The sequence below is a fragment of the Heterodontus francisci genome, chromosome 41, assembly GCF_036365525.1.
Source record: "Heterodontus francisci isolate sHetFra1 chromosome 41, sHetFra1.hap1, whole genome shotgun sequence".
Taxonomy (NCBI): domain Eukaryota; kingdom Metazoa; phylum Chordata; class Chondrichthyes; order Heterodontiformes; family Heterodontidae; genus Heterodontus; species Heterodontus francisci.
Window position 1 is genome coordinate 26483302 of NC_090411.1, and position 21436 is coordinate 26504737.

Consider the following 21436-nt stretch of genomic DNA (forward strand, 5'->3'; position numbering starts at 1 on the left):
GAGAGGACACAGGAGTATGAGAGAGAAGCCTCAGCTGATCGAGAGTTAGGACTGGAGTGAGCGATGATCTGAGGGTGATCAGGAGTGTTTGTTGTTTGCCCGAGGCATTTTCATGGATCTCATTCTTGGAGATGAAGAATCCCTCTGCTCAGTGAGCTAGGTGTGGAAGTCAGAGTGGAAATTTAGAGAAGAGAGATTGAGGAGGTGGTTTGTCATGGAGAAAATAAATTGTGCAACTTCTTCACCTTACAAGATTATCACCCCTAACCATAACACTCTAATCTACCACACCCCTAACCATAACACTCTGATATACCACACCCCTAACCATAACACTCTGATATACCACACCCCTAACCATAACACCCTTACCAATAATACTCTGATATACCACACCCCTAACCATAACACTCTGATATACCACACCCCTAACCATAACACTCTGATATACCACACCCCTAACCATAACACTCTACTATACCACACCCCTAACCATAACACTCTGATATACCACACCCCTAACCATAACACTCTACTATACCACACCCCTAACCATAACACTCTGATATACCACACCCCTAACCATAACACTCTACTATACCACACCCCTAACCATAACACTCTGATATACCACACCCCTAACCATAACTCTAATATACCACACCCCTAACCATAACACTCTGATATACCACACCCCTAACCATAACACTCTACTATACCACACCCCTAACCATAACACTCTGATATACCACACCCCTAACCATAACACTCTGATATACCACACCCCTAACCATAACACTCTGATATACCACACCCCTAACCATAACACTCTGATATACCACACCCCTAACCATAACTCCCTTACCAATAATACTCTGATATACCACACCCTTAACCATAATGCTGTGATATACCACACACCTAACAATTGACAATATTGAAAATGCTGGTGCCTTTAATTAAACAGGACTCATTCCAGTGTTAATAGAGAGCAGGTGATGCTTATTATAGTTTTGTATTTAAGGGCTGGGTTTTTGACCCGTTGGGGAGTTGCCATTGGACAGCGTTAGTTCAGAAGGCAAGTGTGGGAACTGCTGTTTGGACTGAACTAAGAATTGCCAATAAAACTGTTGTGGATCAGAGACTGTCATTTGCTTCCTTATTTTGAATGGTGAATGGACACCTGCCTATTTAACAAGGTAGCAGAGGATTAACTTTAATCTTTTCAGGTGGGAATATTAAAAATAAAAATAGTTTCTTTCTCTATGGCTTTGTCTTTACCAGGAAAAAGCAAGATTAGAAATAAAGTATTTTTGGAACTGAACATTACTGACTTGGATATTGAAGAGGGATTGCCAATTCTAATGCAATTTATGGACAAGATTTACAAAAGAGATTTCTTGGAAGCCTATGAGGCATGGTCAATTTTTGTCCATCTTCAATTTATCAGTCAGTTCATGGAAGAATATGTCATGGAATTTGATAGGTTTTATAACAGACTAAAAAAAAAAAAAATTCAGTCTAGAAATTCCTGAGTCTGTGCTTTTGTTCAAATTGTTAAATTATGCACAAATCTCTCACAGACTTTTGGTTTTGACAGGCGTTCAATTCCATGGTGCATATTCTCTTTTTGAGCAAACGATTGCAGCCCTAAAGAAGCTTTTGGGAAAACAGTCATTTCCAGCACCTTCATGTCACAAATTGGAAATTCTACAGTGATAGAGAATGGAGGACTCCAAGATTACTGGCTCTCAAAATCGACGGGGGCCTAGTCACGGGTGCTTGTACAGAAAGAGTTGCTGAAACTACTTTTGAAGTGGGTCGCACTTATGACTGATCTATGGATCAAAACAGAAGGCAAGGTTGGGATAACTGAAGGCGAATGAATCCCGGAGATGCGTGAGGAGTGGTTAATAAGTATTTTTGGTGTAAGTCTAGGTATCACCATGCAAGGAATTGTCCTAGAACCAGGAGTTGAGTATTTGGAATGACTTATGGTAGAATTTAAAATTGGCAGTCAAGCTTCTAGGATTTATAAATATCTGGGCTTAGAAATAAAACGGGAGTCAGATGTAATTTTGCATCAACATTCTTGTTTGGGAAAATGTCACTCCCATCACAATTGGTTGCACCAGATCGGGGCAGAAAGACGCAGCTACGTCTAAGGATGAAATGGAACAGTTGAGGAGTCTTGTCAGACCGCTCGATTGGTTAGCCTCACAGACGAGACCAGATGCAAGTTTTGATGTGCTAGAACTTAGTCTTGTGATACATCCTGAGGGTGAACAAAACCATGAAGAAAAAAATTAAAAATCGAGAAGTGTGTGCTGAGGTTCCCTGCTTTGGTTGATCCCAAAAATATGAAATTAATCGTTTTTTAGTGATGCCTTGCATGCAAACTTTGGTGATGGATTTTCCAGTGTAGGAGGGTTTGTGATATTCCTTGGAGAGAATGGGAAAAGTTGCTCATTGGCATGGAAGGCCAAAAAAATAAGTGAAGTGCACACTAGCCGCTGAAACTCTTGCACTTGTAGATGCTGTTGACCAAGACCTTGGACAAATATTGAAAAGACAATACCAATTGAATGTTACATTGATAATCGATCTCTGTGGGATAATATACATTTAACAAAGCGCAAATGGAAAAAAGGCTGAGGATAGACTTAGCCAGTTTCTTGAAAATATTGGAAAGGCAGGAAGTCTCGAAGTTGAGATGGGTGAATTCTAGTCATCAACTATCAGACTGTTTCACAAAGAGGAATGCCTCTACTGAAATGTTGACTGTTCGCGAAGGAGGATGTCTCACCATGTAATGTTTGGGAATATATGTGCATAATTATTTTTATTGTCAGATTCCATTTCTTTTAAGAAAAGGAATCTGACAATATTGAAAATGCTGGTCCCTTTTTAATTAAACAGGACTCATTTCAGTGTTAATAAAGAGCAGGTGATGCTCATAGTTTATATTTAAAGGTTGGGTGGGTTTTTTGTTGTCCAGTTGAGGTGTTGCTTCTGGACAGTTAGTTCAGAAGGAAAGAGTGGGAACTGATGTTTCAATTGAACTATATAAATTGCCAACAAAACAATTCTGGATCAGAGACTGCCATTTGCTTCCTCGTTTTGGTGACTGGACACCTGTCGAACAACCATAACACTCTGATATACCAACCCCCTCCCCACAACCCCCCCCCCCCACCCAACCCTATAATGCTGAAATGCCCCATCACAACTAAAACTAATATGTGGCACTATTTGTCTACCAGTTGCTGAAATAACACACTCCCTCCTACACAACCACATTTCAGAATATGCCACACATTAATATTACAAGTCCCATAGTATCTGACATACCAAACCCCATGTCTGCTCTCAAACATCCCTTGGTGACCAGCTACAATTCTGTTTAACCCATCTTGGTCACCCAGATGTTGATCTGTAAAATACAAGAATTATCAGTGAACTGATCAGTCTCAAAAAAATGCTTTATGTGTGAATGACTTACAGGCGATGCTGTCTCTATCAATAAAAAAAAAATACCAGAAATACAGGTCGGTCAGAAGAGAAAGGCACTATGTTTTGGATCAAACCCTTTGATCAGACCGGACACAGCGAGGTTGGTGATGTTTCTTCAGGAGGTCTCCGCTGCCTGAATACACACGTACTGGTCCATGTGCTGTACAAGAGGAACATTTTTCCATTTTGGGTGGTGGGTGTCACTCCCAGGTCAGGCATACAACAGATACAGGCTAAATAACACTCCCTATACACCTGCACCACTGTTTGTTTGTTTCTTGCTGCAGAACTGTGGTATTTTTTCCTATTCTGCACACTGACCATCCTTAGGCCTGACAAAGGGGCAGTAACAATGTATTAGGGGACATTTCATATAGGCCCACGTGCGGACTGAGAACGAAATTAAGAGTGCCCAAACTAATTTTACATAGAACCCTCGAAGCCAGCAGTAAGGGCTGATCTTTATCCGATTAACCTAGACTGGATTTGAATCCCAGAGCCCCAGAGCTGAAAGGTCAGTGCTTAATTACATAATCCATCAGGTTTGATTTAAAGGTTGGACTTGAACTGATCTTTCTGCTTCAGACTTGCTACATATTTCCAGCATTTTCTGCTTTCTTTCTCAGATTTCCATCATTCACAGGTTTTTCTCTTTCTTTTGGTCTTGAGCATTTTAACTGCACTTGAAGGAGGTGAGTTTGAAGTCCCCGTGCACAGATATGTAGGTGACTTGAACGAGCGACAATCTGTTGGGGAACTCAATCTTGTGGTCGTTTGGGAGTTGGATCTCAAAGTTGTCTCCCTTGAAGGTGATGGAGAACTGTGGAAATAAAGCAAAAGGAAGGAGTGAGAGAAAATTGAGGCTGGAACAGACTGGGCCGACGGCCTACTTCTATGTATGCACCAAACAACACGCGGTAAGTCCTTAGGGTGAATTGATGTAGCTGCTTGTCGAGAAACTCTACCAACCCAGCTGATTTTTGCCAACTTGGGAGCCTGGCCTGTCTCAGCGGGCCTGTGGACTATGGGGCATTGATTTTGAGCCCCTTCCGGGGCCGGGAGTGGAGGTGTGTGCAGCGCCACTGTTCTGTTGAAGGCCTGTTCTCGGCTTTCGCACCCCTGGGCCATGTCGCAGAGGTGGGATGGGGGCAGTGGCAGGGCTGTCCGCCTACGTGTGCCAACTTGTTAAGGATCACTTAAGGCCAATTAAAGGAAGTTGACTAGTATGTTCCAGGTGGCGGGCAGCAGTTTAACTGCACGAAGGCTGCATCCCAGCAGCAGCCCCGGGGTGGGGGGCCAACGCTGCAGACAGGCCTAGAGGCCCTCCCGGCACTGACCCATCCCATCCTGTTGAGTGGTTTCCACCACCTCCCCCCACTCTGTACACCCACACTCCAAAGTGGTGGGCTGGCTGCAAAAGCCATTTTCCTATTTAACATTTGAAAAAGTTGGAGAGGGGTCATCTCCATTTTTTGAAGCCCCCTCTCTCTCACTTACCTCCTACTGCAGGCTGTTGCTCCTTTCAAGCTGGAAGACCTCTGGCCCTCCAGCTTCAAGAGCCCACCCACTGGCGAGCCCATCCTCTGACCATTAATTGGCCAATTCAAGGAATATCACAACGAGTGCCCGTTTTGCCCCCTCAGTACAGGTGGGTGAACCCACATTTCAGCCGAACAACGGATTCCAGATTCCCGCAGGGAAAATCCAACCCATGGTTACTAACTCTGGTTGGCCATATTTTTGGAGGTTCCATCATGTGACTTCCTGCCTCCCAATGGCCCCATCCCCGCACTCCCACTATTGGTCACCCGACTCGTCCATCCTCATAGTGCTGCGCCTTCCCACACCAATTGGAAAACACATATACTCTTGGTTACCCTATTGGACGATTCATTCCCGACAGCCAATAAAACTATTTTCCCATAACCAATAAACCAAAGTTTTCCAAAAAAAAAAAAAATTAGTTTTTGCCTTTATGGTTTTTTTTCCCAGGTGTTGCAGATTGCTGGAAATTAATCTTTCATTCTCAGAGAGCCCAAGGCAATCCTGGAGACTCCAGGGCAATTGTTCAGGGTTGTCAACTCTTGTCTATGTAATGTATGGATGCTCTGCTTAAAATGCAACAGTTAAGAGGATTTTGTTACCCCCATGTGGTGTAATGTGATACCCGGAGAGTGTAGGTTGAATAACTGGCAGGACCAATATACTTGTGAGTATGTAACACCAGTCACTGCAAGTGAGTGAATGAGCCAGTAAAAATGGCACTGTGATTCCCAACCAGAATGTAGATTATTGGGTAATTATTTGTCTATTAAGCCTGGAGACCCCACTGCTGTAAGTAACTGGGATTGGTTTTACACATACAATTAATATTATGTAATTATCCTCCATTCACTACATTTTGTTGGAGAAATCACCCTGCTGTTATTGGGAGACATTGCTGCAGTTTCAGTCGTGAGTTCTGTTTGCTGTAGTTCATAGAAACTCTGTTTAAATCGACTCTGTAGACCACTTTCTGTAGTGTGCTGAGCAAACTGACTTTGTTTGCTGTAAAATAGACTATTTGCTGTGAGTCTTGCAATAAATCCCGCCACCCCCTTCAGCTCATTGGCTGTCACAATAGTGTCAATAGACACTCTGAACGAACATTAATATTAGAAACAAACCTTTTTGCTTTGAAATATAGACTAAACTCAGTTTTTTTTCCAACAAATTGAAGAACCAGGGAGATAAAATATCAGTGATAGAAAATGAGTTTGCTAAACAGTCCAGTACACTAACATCCTAATATTTGTAACATATGCTGGGGTTTTTTTGAAACTGAAGTTAGAGTTGAAGAGGGGCGGGGGGTTTGATGTTGAATGTGTTATAGTTTTCGCCTTTCACTATTTCCAAAGAGCAGTAAGGTTGCCTCCCAGTGATGTTCAGACTCCCCGTACCTTGACCTTGACCCCCTTGCTGAAGGGGAAGTTGGAATCCCTCTGCTCGCTGTCCCAGCAGCCATCTCTCTTCGAGTTGCAGATAATCACTTCTCCATCAGTGCCATCGTTGAAACGAGGGTTGAAGTGCAGGCCAATTTGGTCCGTGCTGCTCCCCATGTTCACTGCAAATCTGTGGCCAGAAAGAAGATGGAGAATCAACCATCTGCACCAGTGGGTTAATGTGGAAATGTGCCATGAGTTTCTGCATTGGTGCATGTATGTGGGTCATTCACAGAAGAACTGTATTCAGAGATGGTAACTGTGAGTCGAATGACCGACTCCATAGCACTCACCTGAATCAATGGCGGTTTTTTTTTCTTCTAGAAGTAAATGAGATGGCCCCTTTTAATTATCATTATTTCAATGTACTACATTGAGCCATTTTCTCTCAAGGTAATTATTATAACACCTTCCCTTTAATTATTATTGGTTCCTATGTACTATCTTGGCCATCTTTTTTCACAGGATAAATATTTATTAAGACACTATCCCTTTAATTACCACGAGTTCCTATGTATTGTATTGTAAGTTGCTCCCTACTAAGTATGACAAAAATCAGGTGGGTTCTACAATGGCCGGATTATCCGTTCTGCTAGGTTACCACACAAGAGGCTACATTCCAAATGATCCCCATTAAGCTTTAATAGTGAATATGTGCATTTTTCTTTTTTGTGACTATTCTCAGTAAGAACTAGATTGTGACTGTCAAGTTTTGAAATCCTACATATCTTTAGTAATTACACGATTGTGTTGCATGTAAAAAAAAAACTTGCATTTATATAGTCTCTTTTTTGACTGCAGGACATCCCAAAGTGCTTCACAACCAATGAAGTCCTTTTGATATGTAGTCACTGTTCTTAACATATGAAACCAATTTGTAGGCAAATTCCCACAAACAGCAATATGACAACCAGCTAATCTGTTTGTTTTTTAGTGATGTTGGTTGAGGGTCTTTTGCATCCACCTGAAAGGGCAAACAGGGCCTCGGATGGGACACTAAACTGAACGTTGGCACCTCTGCCACTGCAGCATTCCCTCTGTACTGACAGTGCCAGCCAAGATAATGAGCTCAAATTTCTGGAATAGGACTTGAACCCACAAGTGTCTTGTCTGAGCATTTGCAGCACTTTTTCATTGTATGTATGGATCGCCTCTACTGTGTAGATATAGTGCATGTATGTTAGCCAAATGCCTACTTTATACATTAATGTTATATCTCAGTCCACATAGAATTTTCTTCATGCCTATTTGGCCAAGAAACAGGGGAGGAGGGGAAAAAAAATGTTACACTCACCTCTCAGCATCATCTGGAATCGTCCCTGTAATCTTCATAACGTCTCCACACTTCATAACCATGTTATGCAGTTCAAGCTGTTTCCAATGTTGGAAGGAAACCAATATTAATATTATATAGTGTTTTCTTTTATTCCACTTTTTTTCAATTCTTTCATGGGATGTGAGTGTCACTGGCAAAGCCAGCATTTGTTGCGCAGGTGGTGGTGAACCGCCTTCGTGAACTGCTCTACCTCATGTGGTGTAGGTACACCCACAGGCTATTAGGAGTGGAATTCTGGGTTTTTGACCCAACAATAGTGAAGGAGTAGCAATATATTTCCAAGTCAGGATAGTGTGAGTCTTGGAGGGGAACTTGCAGTTGGTGGTGTCACGTGCCTCCTGCTGTTTTTAGGTGGTGGGTTTAGAAGGTGCTGTCGACGGAGGCTTGGTGAATTGCTTGTGAATAGTGATAAATTTGCACAAGTATTTCCACGAATGCATGACACAAGCCTCACATTTATGCACCCAAAACCACAGTCACTAACATCCAAATCTAGTTAACAAAGACATGAAAGTTTGATTCTTTGTGCCCAATTTTAAGAGGGCTGATGGTGACAGTCCCTTATTCCACAATCTGAAAGCTTTTAAACTATCATACCATGACTCTGGTAGCAATCTCCCCTCAATGTCATGAGAGACAATTTTGCACTTTACCATTCAGCAGTTCCAGAAATTTAATGGGAGGACTGTACTGTATAAAAGAATAATAATGATATTGTTGATGAACATGATTACCAGACTTCAGCCATATAAATTAATGTTAAGGAGAGATTTGTAAGTTACAAAGGATGCTGTAAATGTGTTTAATGCTCAATAAATACAATGAAAACAAAATTTTAAAAATCTCGCCTCTCAGCCTCCAATTCGAGCTTCTTATAGAGTAAGTTATTTATGGCACAGAAGGCCATTCGGCTCATTGAGTCCATGCCAGCTGTCCACATCTATCAGTTTAGGCATCCTCTCTTTTCATCGCTCCATCATTGGTGGCTCTGCTTTCAGCTATTTAGGCTCTAATCTCTGAAACTCTCTCCCTTAACCTCTCCACCCAACCGTCTGTCTGTGTGCATTCCTGTGAAGGCCCTTGGAACATCTCACTGCATTACAATAGTAATGAGAGCAAATACCCATTATTTCTAACTAACATTGTCAAACTCTCACAAGGAGCAATTATGAACTATAAAATGAACTGGTGAATTAAACTCAAAAATGGACACACTTTTGCTACAAAACAAAATGGAGTAAGAGGCCAGGTGACCGCTCCTGTACTGCAAGTATACATAGTGACTGCTAGAGACTGAAACCATTGCTATGTCCGGACCAGCTTGGAGAAGGCATATTGAAATGCAAACAGTCCATTTGATGTTAATGGCACCTATCTTCAAGGATTGGGTTGACCTTGCCTTCACGGACAGAGGGGCTTCAAACTCCAAGTCAAGATAATAGGTGTGAAATGATACCACCTTGTCATGATGAGTAATATTCAAACACCATCGTATAACAATAGCCACACATTCAGAGACGTGCTATGACTACACCATGGGAGAGCAGTTTTGGTCACCTGACAGAAAACAAGCCTGATACGGTTTCTCTTAACAAAAGAGACTTTTCTGCAGAAGGCCAGAAAGAGCAGGAGACAGAAAGCCAGCAACCAGGAGGAGGAGAATAAGAATAAGACTCTCTGGTGCATACCATCTTTAAACCACAGAGGCACAGACAAAAAGGTGACCTTGAAAACTCCTCATCTGAGAAATTGTAGCAGAATTTTCGCCACCGCACTTTGACTGTGTCTTAACAAAGGAGTCTGCAGGAAAGCATTCGACCACGTGAATCTTTCCACATTCTGACTTCAACCAAACAGGAAAAGATAAACCAGGCCTGCACCACCATAACATTTTCTCCCGGGAAAATCAACAAGATTTCACAGTGAACTTTTTTTAAACAATCGGACTTAATATCCTTTAATATCTATCTTTTCTTGTGTGCGTGAGTGGTGTCGCAAATTTTTCGGGTATTGTTTAATATTTATCTTTTAAGCCTACGAGAACCTGGTGTTTGCCTGTTTATTTGTCCATTATAACATTCAGGGTTTAAAACACTTGTTTTAAATGTACTCTCTGTGGTCAATTGTGAGGTGAAATGGGAAAACCATCCCAATCAACTCCCATCTGTCCGTAACCGCATTCTAAATCCGGGATGTAACCCATCGGTAGTTGAAACTAACCTTTCATCAGTATCACAGATGCATTCACCCAAAATGTTACAGACTGTTACTGATTAAAGTTAGGAAGTAGGTTGAGACTTCCCAAGTGCATTTCACAATAGAAACTCTATCGTCAACAGATAGAGGATACGTTTATCCCATCAATCTGAGCTGTAATAGAATCCAGACCCACTGGGGTGAAAGGGCACTGTCTAACTCAATGTTCCATCCAGGCCCCTTCAGAAATAATGGGGGTAATTTTAACCTAATCCATCTATTGGGAATCTGATGGGATGATGTACAATGAAACAATCGTGTAGCTTCACTCTCCATTCTCGTCAATTTGTGTGGGACAATTTGTTGTAAATTCCCTGGGAGTCATCAATAGCAATCTAATTGTGTGAAGGCACACTGGATGCTTTCCTTTTATTAGCCAGAGAGATTATGCTAGAACCATCTAAAACATTACTTTGACCACAGCAAGAGGAGTGTTTACAATTCCGGTTCCCACATTACAGGAAGGATGTGTTCACAGTGGACAGGGTACAGAGAGATTTACAAGAATGTTGGCAGGAAGGGAGCATTTTAGCTATGAGGAAAGATTGGATAGGTTGGAGTTATTTTCTTTGGAACATAGGAGGCTGAGGGGAGACTTAATTGAGGTGTATAAAATTACAGTGCATAGGAAAGAGTATTTTCAATAGTAGAGAGGTCAATAAATGGGGACAGCGGTAGAAGGATTAGACGTGAGTTGAGAAGAATTCTTTTCACCTCCAGAGGGTGGTGAGGGTCTGGAACTCACTGCCTCAAGCAGTGATAGAGGCAAAAACCCTCATCATATTTCAAAAATGCTCGGATTTGCACTACAAGGCTACAAAGTGGATAACTTTTGCGGCCGGCAAAGACATGATGGGCCGAATGCCCCCCATCTGTGCTGTAAATCTATATGATTCAATGAGCCATGCAATGTAATACTGATGAGAACCAGCTTGCCCTTAGATCATGACTGTTGTCCCCTCGATTAGCCCTTATCTGTTCCTTTAACTATATTGGCCTTTTGATGAGGGCCCCTTATAGTTCCATTCAAGTTTTCTCACTTAACAGTACTTTTTATTGCTAGTTCTTGCTAACAATTACCCATTGCAAAACAATGCCACTTGCGTAATGATTTCTTGGTACCATTTGCTCCCACGTCCGCAAACAAACTTGCCGCAGTCCAAACCAACACAAAATTGATTTAACCATCACCATATAAGCGAATTATTTTATTATTGTAAAATGTTGGCTCCCTTTGGGAACATAGGAATGTAGAGGAACAGAGAGGCGATTGTGATGGATCCAACCACTCCCATCTTGAATTTTTAGAAAGTAGCTCTCTTTTTAAATTATTGACAAATTTAGGTGAAGGATCAAGGCCACAGTATAGAGCAGAATCCAGGTTGGAAACAAGAGAGAAGATGGGATAGCTCAACGAGTAGCAGTTTGGTGATGCCAAAGCTTTTGTTTTAAATGTCTGGAGCTTAGAAATTAATGGACGCCTGTGGCCATTTCACAAGCGTAAAATGGGTGCTCATACGCCCTCTATGTTGGGCACATTCCACGCCAGAATGTGCCACCCACCATATTGGTAATGGCTGAAGTATAGGCGTCCAGGGCCAGTGCCTGAAACAGGCGTTGGGCCCTATGCACATGCCCACAGGGGGCCTAATACCTGAAATTAGGCTGTGCTGAACACAGCCCGCACCATGCCTGCTACATTCAGGGTAACCAGGACTACATGCAGCCTAACTTATGGTCTTTAAAGGGACCGCCAGCGGCTGCGACCAAAATGCTTTCCAAAGAAAAAAATCATGCAGGTTTCGGGCCTACCCATTCCAGCACAGGGATCGCTCCCCATGCCTAGTCCGTACCGACAGGCTGGCCCCCTCTGATTTCACCCCCCCGTATGTTAAAGAACGAAGAGAAGACAGAGGAAATTTTTCATCAGATATTCCAATTACATTGCGTCATTTTTTTTTTTTGAAAAACCATTCTTTCGGGATGTGGATGTCTCACTTGCATTTATCGCCCATCCCTAGTAGTCCTTGAGAAGGTGGGCCTTTGTCATGCTGTTCTTTCACACACGGTGATGTTCTGGCATCTGGTTGGAAAGAATGGGCATAGCAAGAGCCAACAAGAGCCATTGCATAAATCTTATTCCTATCTTGCCTTGGCAACAACAGGAAGTTGATCAGAGGGATTGATCACACTTGACATGCCCTCTAATTGGCAATGTCATTTTGCTTTCCTCCTCCAGCCTAATGGATAGGGAGTGGTGCCTGTGGTGATGTCTACAAGGTTGGTTTCGGGCTAAAGTTCCAGGGACATGGGAGGGACAACAGATCAGTTGGTGTACACACGAATTTCAAATTACTAGGCGCAGCTCAGCCTTTAAGTGACAGGAAACAGCAACAACAACTTACATCTCCATATTGCCTTTTACATAGAAAAGCCCCTCAAGGCACTTCACAGAGGTGGAAACTGACAAAAAAAATTGACGTTGATGCAAAGATGGAGATATTAGCTAGGAGGGGTGACCAAAAGCTTGGTCAATGAGGTGGCTTTTAAGGGCGGCACAGTGGCACAGTGGTTAGCACCGCAGCCTCACAGCTCCAGGGACCCGGGTTCGATTCCGGGTACTGCCTGTGTGGAGTTTGCAAGTTCTCCCTGTGTCTGCGTGGGTTTTCTCCGGGTGCTCCGGTTTCCTCCCACAAGCCAAACTCGCAGGTTGATAGGTAAATTGGCCATTATAAATTGTCACTCGTATAGGTAGGTGGTAGGGAAATATAGGGACAGGTGGGGATATTTGGTAGGAATATGGGATTAGTGTAGGATTGGTATAAATGGGTGGTTGATGTTCGGCACAGACTCGGTGGGCCGAAGGGCCTGTTTCAGTGCTGTATCTCTAATCTAATCTAATCTAATCATAAAGGGAGAGAGCAAGGTGCAGAAACGGAGGGGCTTGGGGAGGGAGTGCCAGAGCATACAGCCAGAAAAATACTTGAATTTGAACACTAGTCATAAGCAGACAAATAAGAGCGAGGTGCATTATAGAGATGGACTACAACAAAATGTGCCACAGTAACTTTAACAAGCGCTTGTCGCAGATTAAGGCTAGTCTTAAAATAATTTCAATTTTCTCAGTTGATTTGTGCACTGCCCAATGCACTACAGACCAGTATGGCACGATTTTACATCCCCAATGGGTGCAGAATTAACTGATGATAAAGGCACAACAAATGGCCTCAATGTGCTTAGGCTAAAGAAGGGGGATAAAATAGCCAGCATTTCCATTACTGGCAATAATCTAATAATCCCCCCCACTGGAAAGTTCATGTGTGAATGTGAGAGAAAGAAATGATTCAGCTCTGAGACACAGGCCCATTCAACCCCTCCGTCTGCACAGCAGTTTATTAACCAGCAGACACACAGATGTTGGGCTGGATTTTATGGGCCCACTTGAGGCGAGGTCAGATGCAGGGCGGGGATGCATAGAATCGCAACGGGTGGCAGGAGAATGGAGGGGGTGGGGGTGGGGGGGGTCGCAGAGGGCCGTCGCTGCCCCATTGCCAAGCGATTTTCCCGGGAGGCGGGATAGGCCGACAACAACCTTCCTACCCAGAGGCCAATTGAAGTCCTCATGCGGCCTATTAACGTCCACTTTATTAGAACATTACAGCGCAGTACAGGCCCTTCGGCCCTCGATGTTGCGCCGACCTGTGAAACCATCTGACCTACACTATTCCATTTTCATCCATATGTCTATCCAATGACCACTTAAATGCCCTTAAAGTTGGCGAGTCTACTACTGTTGCAGGCAGGGCGTTCCACGCCCCTACTACTCTCTGAGTAAAGAAACTACCTCTAACATCTGTCCTATATCTATCACCCTTCAACTTAAAGCTATGTCCCCTCGTGTTTGCCATCACCATCCGAGGAAAAAGACTCTCACTATCCACCCTATCTAACCCTCTGATTATCTTATATGTCTCTATTAAGTCACCTCTCCTCCTCCTTCTCTCCAACGAAAACAACCTCAAGTCCCTCAGCCTTTCCTCGTAAGACCTTCCCTCCATACCAGGCAACATCCTAGTAAATCTCCTCTGCACCCTTTCCAAAGCTTCCACATCCTTCCTATAATGCGGTGACCAGAACTGCACGCAATACTCCAGGTGCGGCCTCACCAGAGTTTTGTACAGCTGCAGCATGACCTCGTGGCTCCGAAACTCGATCCCCCTACTAATAAAAGCTAACACACCATATGCCTTCTTAACAGCCCTATTAACCTGGGTGGCAACTTTCAGGGATTTATGTACCTGGACACCAAGATCTCTCTGCTCATCTACACTCCCAAGAATTTTCCCATTAGCCCAGTACTCTGCATTCCTGTTACTCCTTCCAAAGTGAATCACCTCACACTTTTCCGCATTAAATTCCATTTGCCATCTCTCAGCCCAGCTCTGCAGCCTATCTATGTCCCTCTGTACCCTACAACATCCTTCGGCACTATCCACAACTCCACCGACCTTCGTGTCATCCGCAAATTTACTAACCCGCCCTTCTACGCCCTCTTCCAGGTCATTTATAAAAATGACAAACAGCAGTGGCCCCAAAACAGATCCTTGCAGTACACCACTAGTAACTAAACTCCAGGATGAACATTTGCCATCAACCACCACCCTCTGTCTTCTTTCAGCTAGCCAATTTCTGATCCAAAGCTCTAAATCACCTTCAACCCCATACTTCCGTATTTTCTGCAATAGCCTACCGTGGGGAACCTTTTCAAACGCCTTACTGAAATCCATATACACCACATCCACTGCTTTACCCTCATCCACCTGTTTGGTCACCTTCTCGAAAAACTCAATAAGGTTTGTGAGGCACGACCTACCCTTCACAAAACCGTGCTGACTATCGCTAATGGACTTATTCTTTTCAAGATGATTATAAATCCTGTCTCTTATAACCTTTTCCAACATTTTACCCACAACCGAAGTAAGGCTCACAGGTCTATAATTACCAGGGCTGTCTCTACTCCCCTTCTTGAACAAGGGGACAACATTTGCTATCCTCCAGTCTTCCGGCACTATTCCTGTCGACAATGACGACATAAAGATCAAGGACAAAGGCTCTGCAATCTCCTCCTTCTCTTTCATTTCCTAACTTACAGCTAATACTGGGATGTTACTTGTATCCTCAACAGTGAAGACCGATGCTGTGTATCTGTTCAGTTCACCTGCCTTCTCCGTATTATCCATTATTAATTCCCCAGACTCACTTTCTAGAGGACCAACGCTCACTTTAACTCTTTTCTTTTTAAAATATCTATAGAAACTCTTTCTCTCGTACTCTAATTTTGCCTTCCTTATGAGCCTCTTCCCACCGCCACAGGGATTTAACCAATGGCAGTATGGTCTCCGCCACGTGGGGAAGCTGCCTTGTAAAACGAGGCGCCCCCCCCCCCCCCCTCCTCCCCTGCTGACTTAGTGGAGGGGTCTCTCCTCCGTGGGCAATCTGTGACCAACTGAGAACCCCAGCCGGGAAACAATGCACCGCCAGGACCACCCTCCCTGGTGACTTTACGACCACCCCCCCCCAACCCCACCTCGCCAGGACCTTCCGGCCTGGCCCCGGCAACCTTCCCTCACTTACCTTCAGACCAGGGCTCCAGCGCTGGGCCTGGGTCTGAGGCCTCTGCGGTACTGGCAGTGGCCACCGCTCCCAGTGGTACTGCTGAGCTGCTGGCTCTGATTGGCTGGCAGCTCCTGGAGGCGGGATCTCTGTCTCCCGGCTCGTGAAAGTTTCTTTGCGGAACAATGGAGGATCGTTCTAGGGGGGGGTTGACGAAAAGGCTGAGGCAGGGCTCCCCCCGCCTTTTCGACCCAGTGTCAGGAGCCCCGCCTCCTCCACAAAATCCAGCCGTACTATGGACACTTGTTTGAGATATTTTTGGGCTACTGGTGTTGATAGAAACATTTCCCAGTCTGAGTCACCACTTTCAAGAGAGAGGGGGGGGAGCGAAATATTTTTCGCCCCAAAAAAGAAATAAAATCTTAACAGCAAGAATGAAATCAATTTTGCATGCCTCCTGCCTGGAACTATCCTGATTCATAGCTGATCTGGTACGTCAACTCCATTTACGCTCCAAAACTCCAAAACTCTTGATACCCTTACCTAACAAAAGTGTGTCAATCTCAGTCTTAAAAGCTTCAATTGTTTCCCCAACAATCATCGTCTTTTGGGGAAGATAAATCCAGAATTCTACTACCCTTTGTGCGGAGAAAATGCTTCCTGATTTCACTCCGAAATGGAAATGCTCAAATTTTAAGATTTTGTCGCCAAATAGTTTTTCCACAGGTGACTATCGAGTCTGTTTCCATCGCTTTATTAGGCAGTGCGTTCTAAATTCTAACCACTCGTAGTATAATTTAAGTTTTCCTCATGTCGCCTCTCGTTTTCTTTGCCAAACAGCTTAAAACTGTTCCGTCCAGTTATCGATCCTTCTCTTTATTTACTCTATCTAAACCCGTCGTGATTTCAAACACCTCGATCAAATTTCCTCTTAGCCGTCTCTGCTCTAAGGAGAACAATCACGGCTCCTCCATTTTATTCCCGTCTTTGTAATCTCTCATCTCTTGAACCATTCCACTAAATCTTTTCTGTGCCCTTTTCGAAGCTTCCACCTGCTTCCAAAAAGTGGTTCCAAGAATTGGACACAGTACTCCTGTTCAGGGTGAATCCTTTGTATATTTTAAACTCTGCAATGTAAGTGCCCCTCAATCCTCTATACTCCTGCCTAAATTAATCCTCCCACACTGCACTTCCGTTCCTGTAAAAAATTTACAGTACAGATTTTATCAAATAGTGACCCTGGGAAAGGTTTTGTTTCATGTGAGTGTCAACTCACAAAAACTACTTCCATATTTTGCAGACAAGCAGGAGATTAACTTTTTGTCCTTCTATAAGTCCTTTTAGAAGTAAAATAAAATCTCAAGCTGGGTGTCACCTTCTGCTTTAACTTGTCCTTTCTTTATTCTTTCCAACCTTGGCAGCGCCCTGCAAAAGTACCTTGGCCCTTCACCTTACTAATTCCAAAGACACAATGACAACATCCCCCACAGACAATGTACTGTACTCACCGACATCTTTGCGCCTTTTCTGGGGGGGCTTGAGTAAGTGAACGAAGTTGTGGGACTCTAGTGAAGAGAGATGGTAACAGAGGTGAGCGCATAAATACCAGAGGAGGGAATTTACTGCTGTTAATCATTGATCAGGATTGATAACAGTTTTGAGTCCACTTGCAAATGATTTGTGACAATGGGCTGCACTCACCCACTCTCGGTCCTTTCATTTGCTCTTTAATCGTGCCAATACCGTCCATCGAATAATTCCATATTGGGAGAAATTCGATGGGCAGTGCCTGTTTCTCAATCAAGTCACTGGAGCTGGTGGGTCCAATACAGCATGCAGCGTGCATGTGTTTGGTCCGTGATGGGAAGTGCATTGTGTGCCATATTGGTCAGGTTACTCTATAGTTGTCCAGGGTGATAAATCTGAAACCAGCATTAGGCCTATTCCCTAAGTAAATTGAGGGGCCCAAGTCCTGTTTCAGGCCCCTTTGCCAAATTGGGCCGCGTCCTGTGTGCTGCAGTCTGTTTTCTTGGGTGCATAACAGCCAAAGCAGAGATCCTTAAAGGGTCATCACTCCAAAGGCCAGCATACAGACCTGAAATAGGAGCCGAGAGCAGCAGGAGTCCTCTTGCTGACTCCAAGTTAAAACTGGACCTCAGTCCCGATGTCTTCTCCTCTCCAGGACTTAACATCTGACTGCACTCCCTCCACCCCACCCCTGCCTCCGTTCCCCCCCCCCCAACCCCCATTGCAACTGGCGATCTGCCTCACTGGCCGTGACTGGTCTCACCTGCTAGTGAGGCAGGTGGACCAATTTGAAGTGTTCCTCCCACTGATGTTGCACCCAGATCGCACCAAAATTTGCAGTGTTCCTAAATTATGGTCAGGACGTCATTGAACGATGTACTCTTACACAGAAACAGTAATGATAATTTATACAAAACACTCAGCTCCTGACCTCATTACAGCCTTGGTCAAAATATGGACAAAAGAGCTGAATTCAAGAGGTGAGGTGAGGTGAGGTGAGAGTGATTACCTTGGATATCAAGGCAGCATTTGATTGAGTATGACCAAGGAGTTCTAGCAAAATTGAAATAATGAAAATCAGGGGGAGCTCTCCACTAGTTAGAATCATACCTAGCACAAAGGAAGATGGCTGTGGTTGTCGGAGGCCAAACATCTCAGTCCTAGGACATTGCTGCAGGAGTTCCTCAGGGTAGTGTCCTAGGCCAGCCCTCTTCAGCTGCTTCATCACTGGCCTTCCCTCCATCATAAGGTCAGAAGTGGGGATGTTCGCTGATGATTGCACAATGTTGAGCACCATTCGCGACTCCTCAGATACTGAAGCAGTCTGTGCAGCAAGGCCTGGACCACATTCAGGCTTGGGTTGATAAGTGGCAAGTAACATTCGTGCCACACAAATGCCAGGCAATGGCCATCTCCAACAAGAGAGAATCTAACCATCTCCCCTTGACATTCAATGGCATTACCATCAGGAATCACCCACCATCACTTGCCTGGATGGGTGCAGCTCCAATAACATTCAAGAAGCCTGACACCATCCAGGACAAAGCAGCCCGCTTAATTGGCACCCCACCCACAAACATTCACTCCCTCCACCACCGACGCACAGTGGCAGCAGTGTGTACCATATACAAGATGCACTACAGCAATGCACCAAGGCTCCTTAGACAGCACCTTCCAAACTCACAACCTCTACCACCTAGAACGACAAGGGCAGCAGATGCATGGGAACACCACCACCTGCAAGTTCTCCTCCAAGTCACACACAATCCTGACTTGGAACTATATCGCCGTTCCTTCACTGTGGCTGGGTCAAAAACCTGGAACTCCCTTCCTAACAGCACTGTGGGTGTACCTACCCCACATGGACTGCAGCGGTTCAAGAGGGCAGCTCACCACTACCTTCTCGGGGCCAATCGCATGAAAGAATATTTTAAAAATCCTTCAAAAAGTAATGAACTGGTCGTGAAGTTGTTTGAGACAATCTGGAGATGTGGAAAGCACTGCAGAAAAGCATGTTCATTCTTTGCTTTTTATCATGTGGGATAAGTAATTATTAAAGCAAGTGTCTCTGCCTAAGCAACTTCACAATGCAAATCCTATGAATTACTTAACCTACAGCATTTCATTCAATATGCAACACAGCACTATAATTTTGCATAAAAAATACTGCTCAGCAGTGAAAATTCCGGTTTTCAATTGACACCTGCTACAGAACCCATAGAATTCCACATCCCAGGAAGCCTTTCAATCCATTGTGCCAGTGTCAACTCTTTACTAACACAGTCCAAAACTTATCTCACTGCTGCACACTTTTCCCATTGCCCTGCATCCTCTCTGTTTCAAATATTTATTCACTTCTCTCTTAAGAGGTTCAATGATCTCTACCTCAACTGGTCTCCCTCGCAAAGCATTCACAATTCTGCAATCCGACAATTCCCTGTGCCTCTCCTGATTCTTGGTGCATGCCTGCCCGTATAAATTACAGTCTGCAGTGCTTTTTAAAAAAAGAAAGAACTCGCATTTAAATAGCGCCTTTCACCACGTTCCCAAAGAGCTTTACAGCCTATAAAGTAGTTTTGACGTCTAGTCACTGTTGTAATGTAGGAAACACAGCTGCCATCTTGCACACAGAAAGCTCCCACAAACAGCCATGCGCTAATGCTCTTCTTTGAAGTAGTGCCAGGGGAACATTTATGTCCAGTTCAGAGAGCAGATTGGTTTAACAAAAACATGTCCAACAGTACTCGATTGAAATGTCAGTGTGGATTATATACTGTGGCTGGAGCAGAACGTGAAACCTCAATCTTCTAGCTCAACAGCAAGAGTGCTACCTTCCAAGCCACATGTTCCTAGCAGCTGATAAAAAGAAGTAGCTTTTATTGCGAAAGAACCCGTGTAAGAGAGGCAATGAGATTGTTGAGATTTCAGAGCGCTGGTACCACTGAACTTCACATCAACCCATTCTTATCTAAGCCAAGAACTTAAGCATGAGGAAAGACTGCGCCTGTACTCATTGGAGTTTAGAAGAATGAGAGGTGATCTTATTGAAACATATAAGATTCTGAGGGGGCTTGGCAGGGTAGATGCTGAGAGGATGTTTCCCCTTACGGGGGAATCTAGAACTAAGGGGCACAGTTTCAAATTAAGGGATTTCTCATTTAACATAGAGATGAGGAGGAATTTCTTCTCTCAGAGGGTCATTCGTGTTTGGAATCCTCTTCCCCAGCGAGCAGTGGAGGCAGGGTCACTGACAGGGTCAAGGCTGAGTTCGACAGATTTTTGATTGCCAAGGGAATAAAGAGTTATGGGAGACTGGCAGGAAAGTGGAGTTAAGGCTGCAATCAGATCAGCTATGATCTTATTGAATGGCAGAGCAGGCTCAAGGGGCCGAATGGCCTACTCCTGCTCCTATTTCTTATTGTTCTTATGTTCTTTATAACACTAACATACATTGGCCCTTGCATGGCTCAGGAAGAACTGACATTGAATGTTCTGTTTTCCATCCGTCTCCATTATGTCAGTACAGAACTGCCGACTTTAAAGCGGTAAAACATTAACTAAACCAGCTTGCTCCAGCTGCCTGTTGCCACAGCTAATGCCAAAGTCCCTTCTGTGCAGTCATGCGGGTAAGAGATATTTGCAGTTAATTTCTGGGAAATGACTTATGTTGGTACCAGTCTGTAACTGGTACATAAAAAGTTTATTATATTACAAGATAAAGAGAGGGCAAAGGCAAAAACTTCTACACAATTGGAAGAGGAGAATGTAAAGCACTTGTGTGGGTGGCAACAACAACTTGCATTTATATAGCATCTTTAATATAGTAACAAGAAAGATCCCAAGGCGTTTCACAGCAGTGTTACGACCAGGTGAGAAAGAGGTCTCGGATTCCCTTTCAGCCTTCACCTGGTCTTATTGTAACAGGCTTAATTTTTGAACACACCCTGTTTTAGCTCCCCCTTGGTGAATCCTTGTTCACCGCTTTCCAATTATAAGGTAAAGAAACCAGTACAACAGGTTTTCTCAGGTTTAAAGAAGAGGAAAAATGAAATTTTATAAACTTAAACTCTAATTCAGTTAACGCCTACGGATACACGATGCGCCCACGCTAGCCTACACAGGTGATACACACATGCAAATAGAGACAGAAAAGAGCAGAAGAAAAATAAAGTGGAAAAGTTTGAGGCAATATCTGAAGAGTTTTTGTTAC

At 43.8% G+C, this 21436-nt stretch overlaps 1 protein-coding gene across 1 annotated transcript; it reads right to left on the bottom strand.

Moving 5' to 3' along the window:
- Positions 1 to 3464: 3464 nt before the first annotated feature.
- Positions 3465 to 17316, bottom strand: LOC137353380 (galectin-2-like). Its single transcript, XM_068019589.1, has 4 exons — positions 17208 to 17316; positions 7789 to 7865; positions 6453 to 6624; positions 3465 to 4333 (listed from the first exon to the last, which is right to left on the bottom strand). Exons 1-4 carry the CDS (start codon positions 17211 to 17213, stop codon positions 4187 to 4189), a joined length of 402 nt encoding a protein of 133 aa, XP_067875690.1. The 5' UTR covers positions 17214 to 17316; the 3' UTR covers positions 3465 to 4186.
- Positions 17317 to 21436: the final 4120 nt, after the last annotated feature.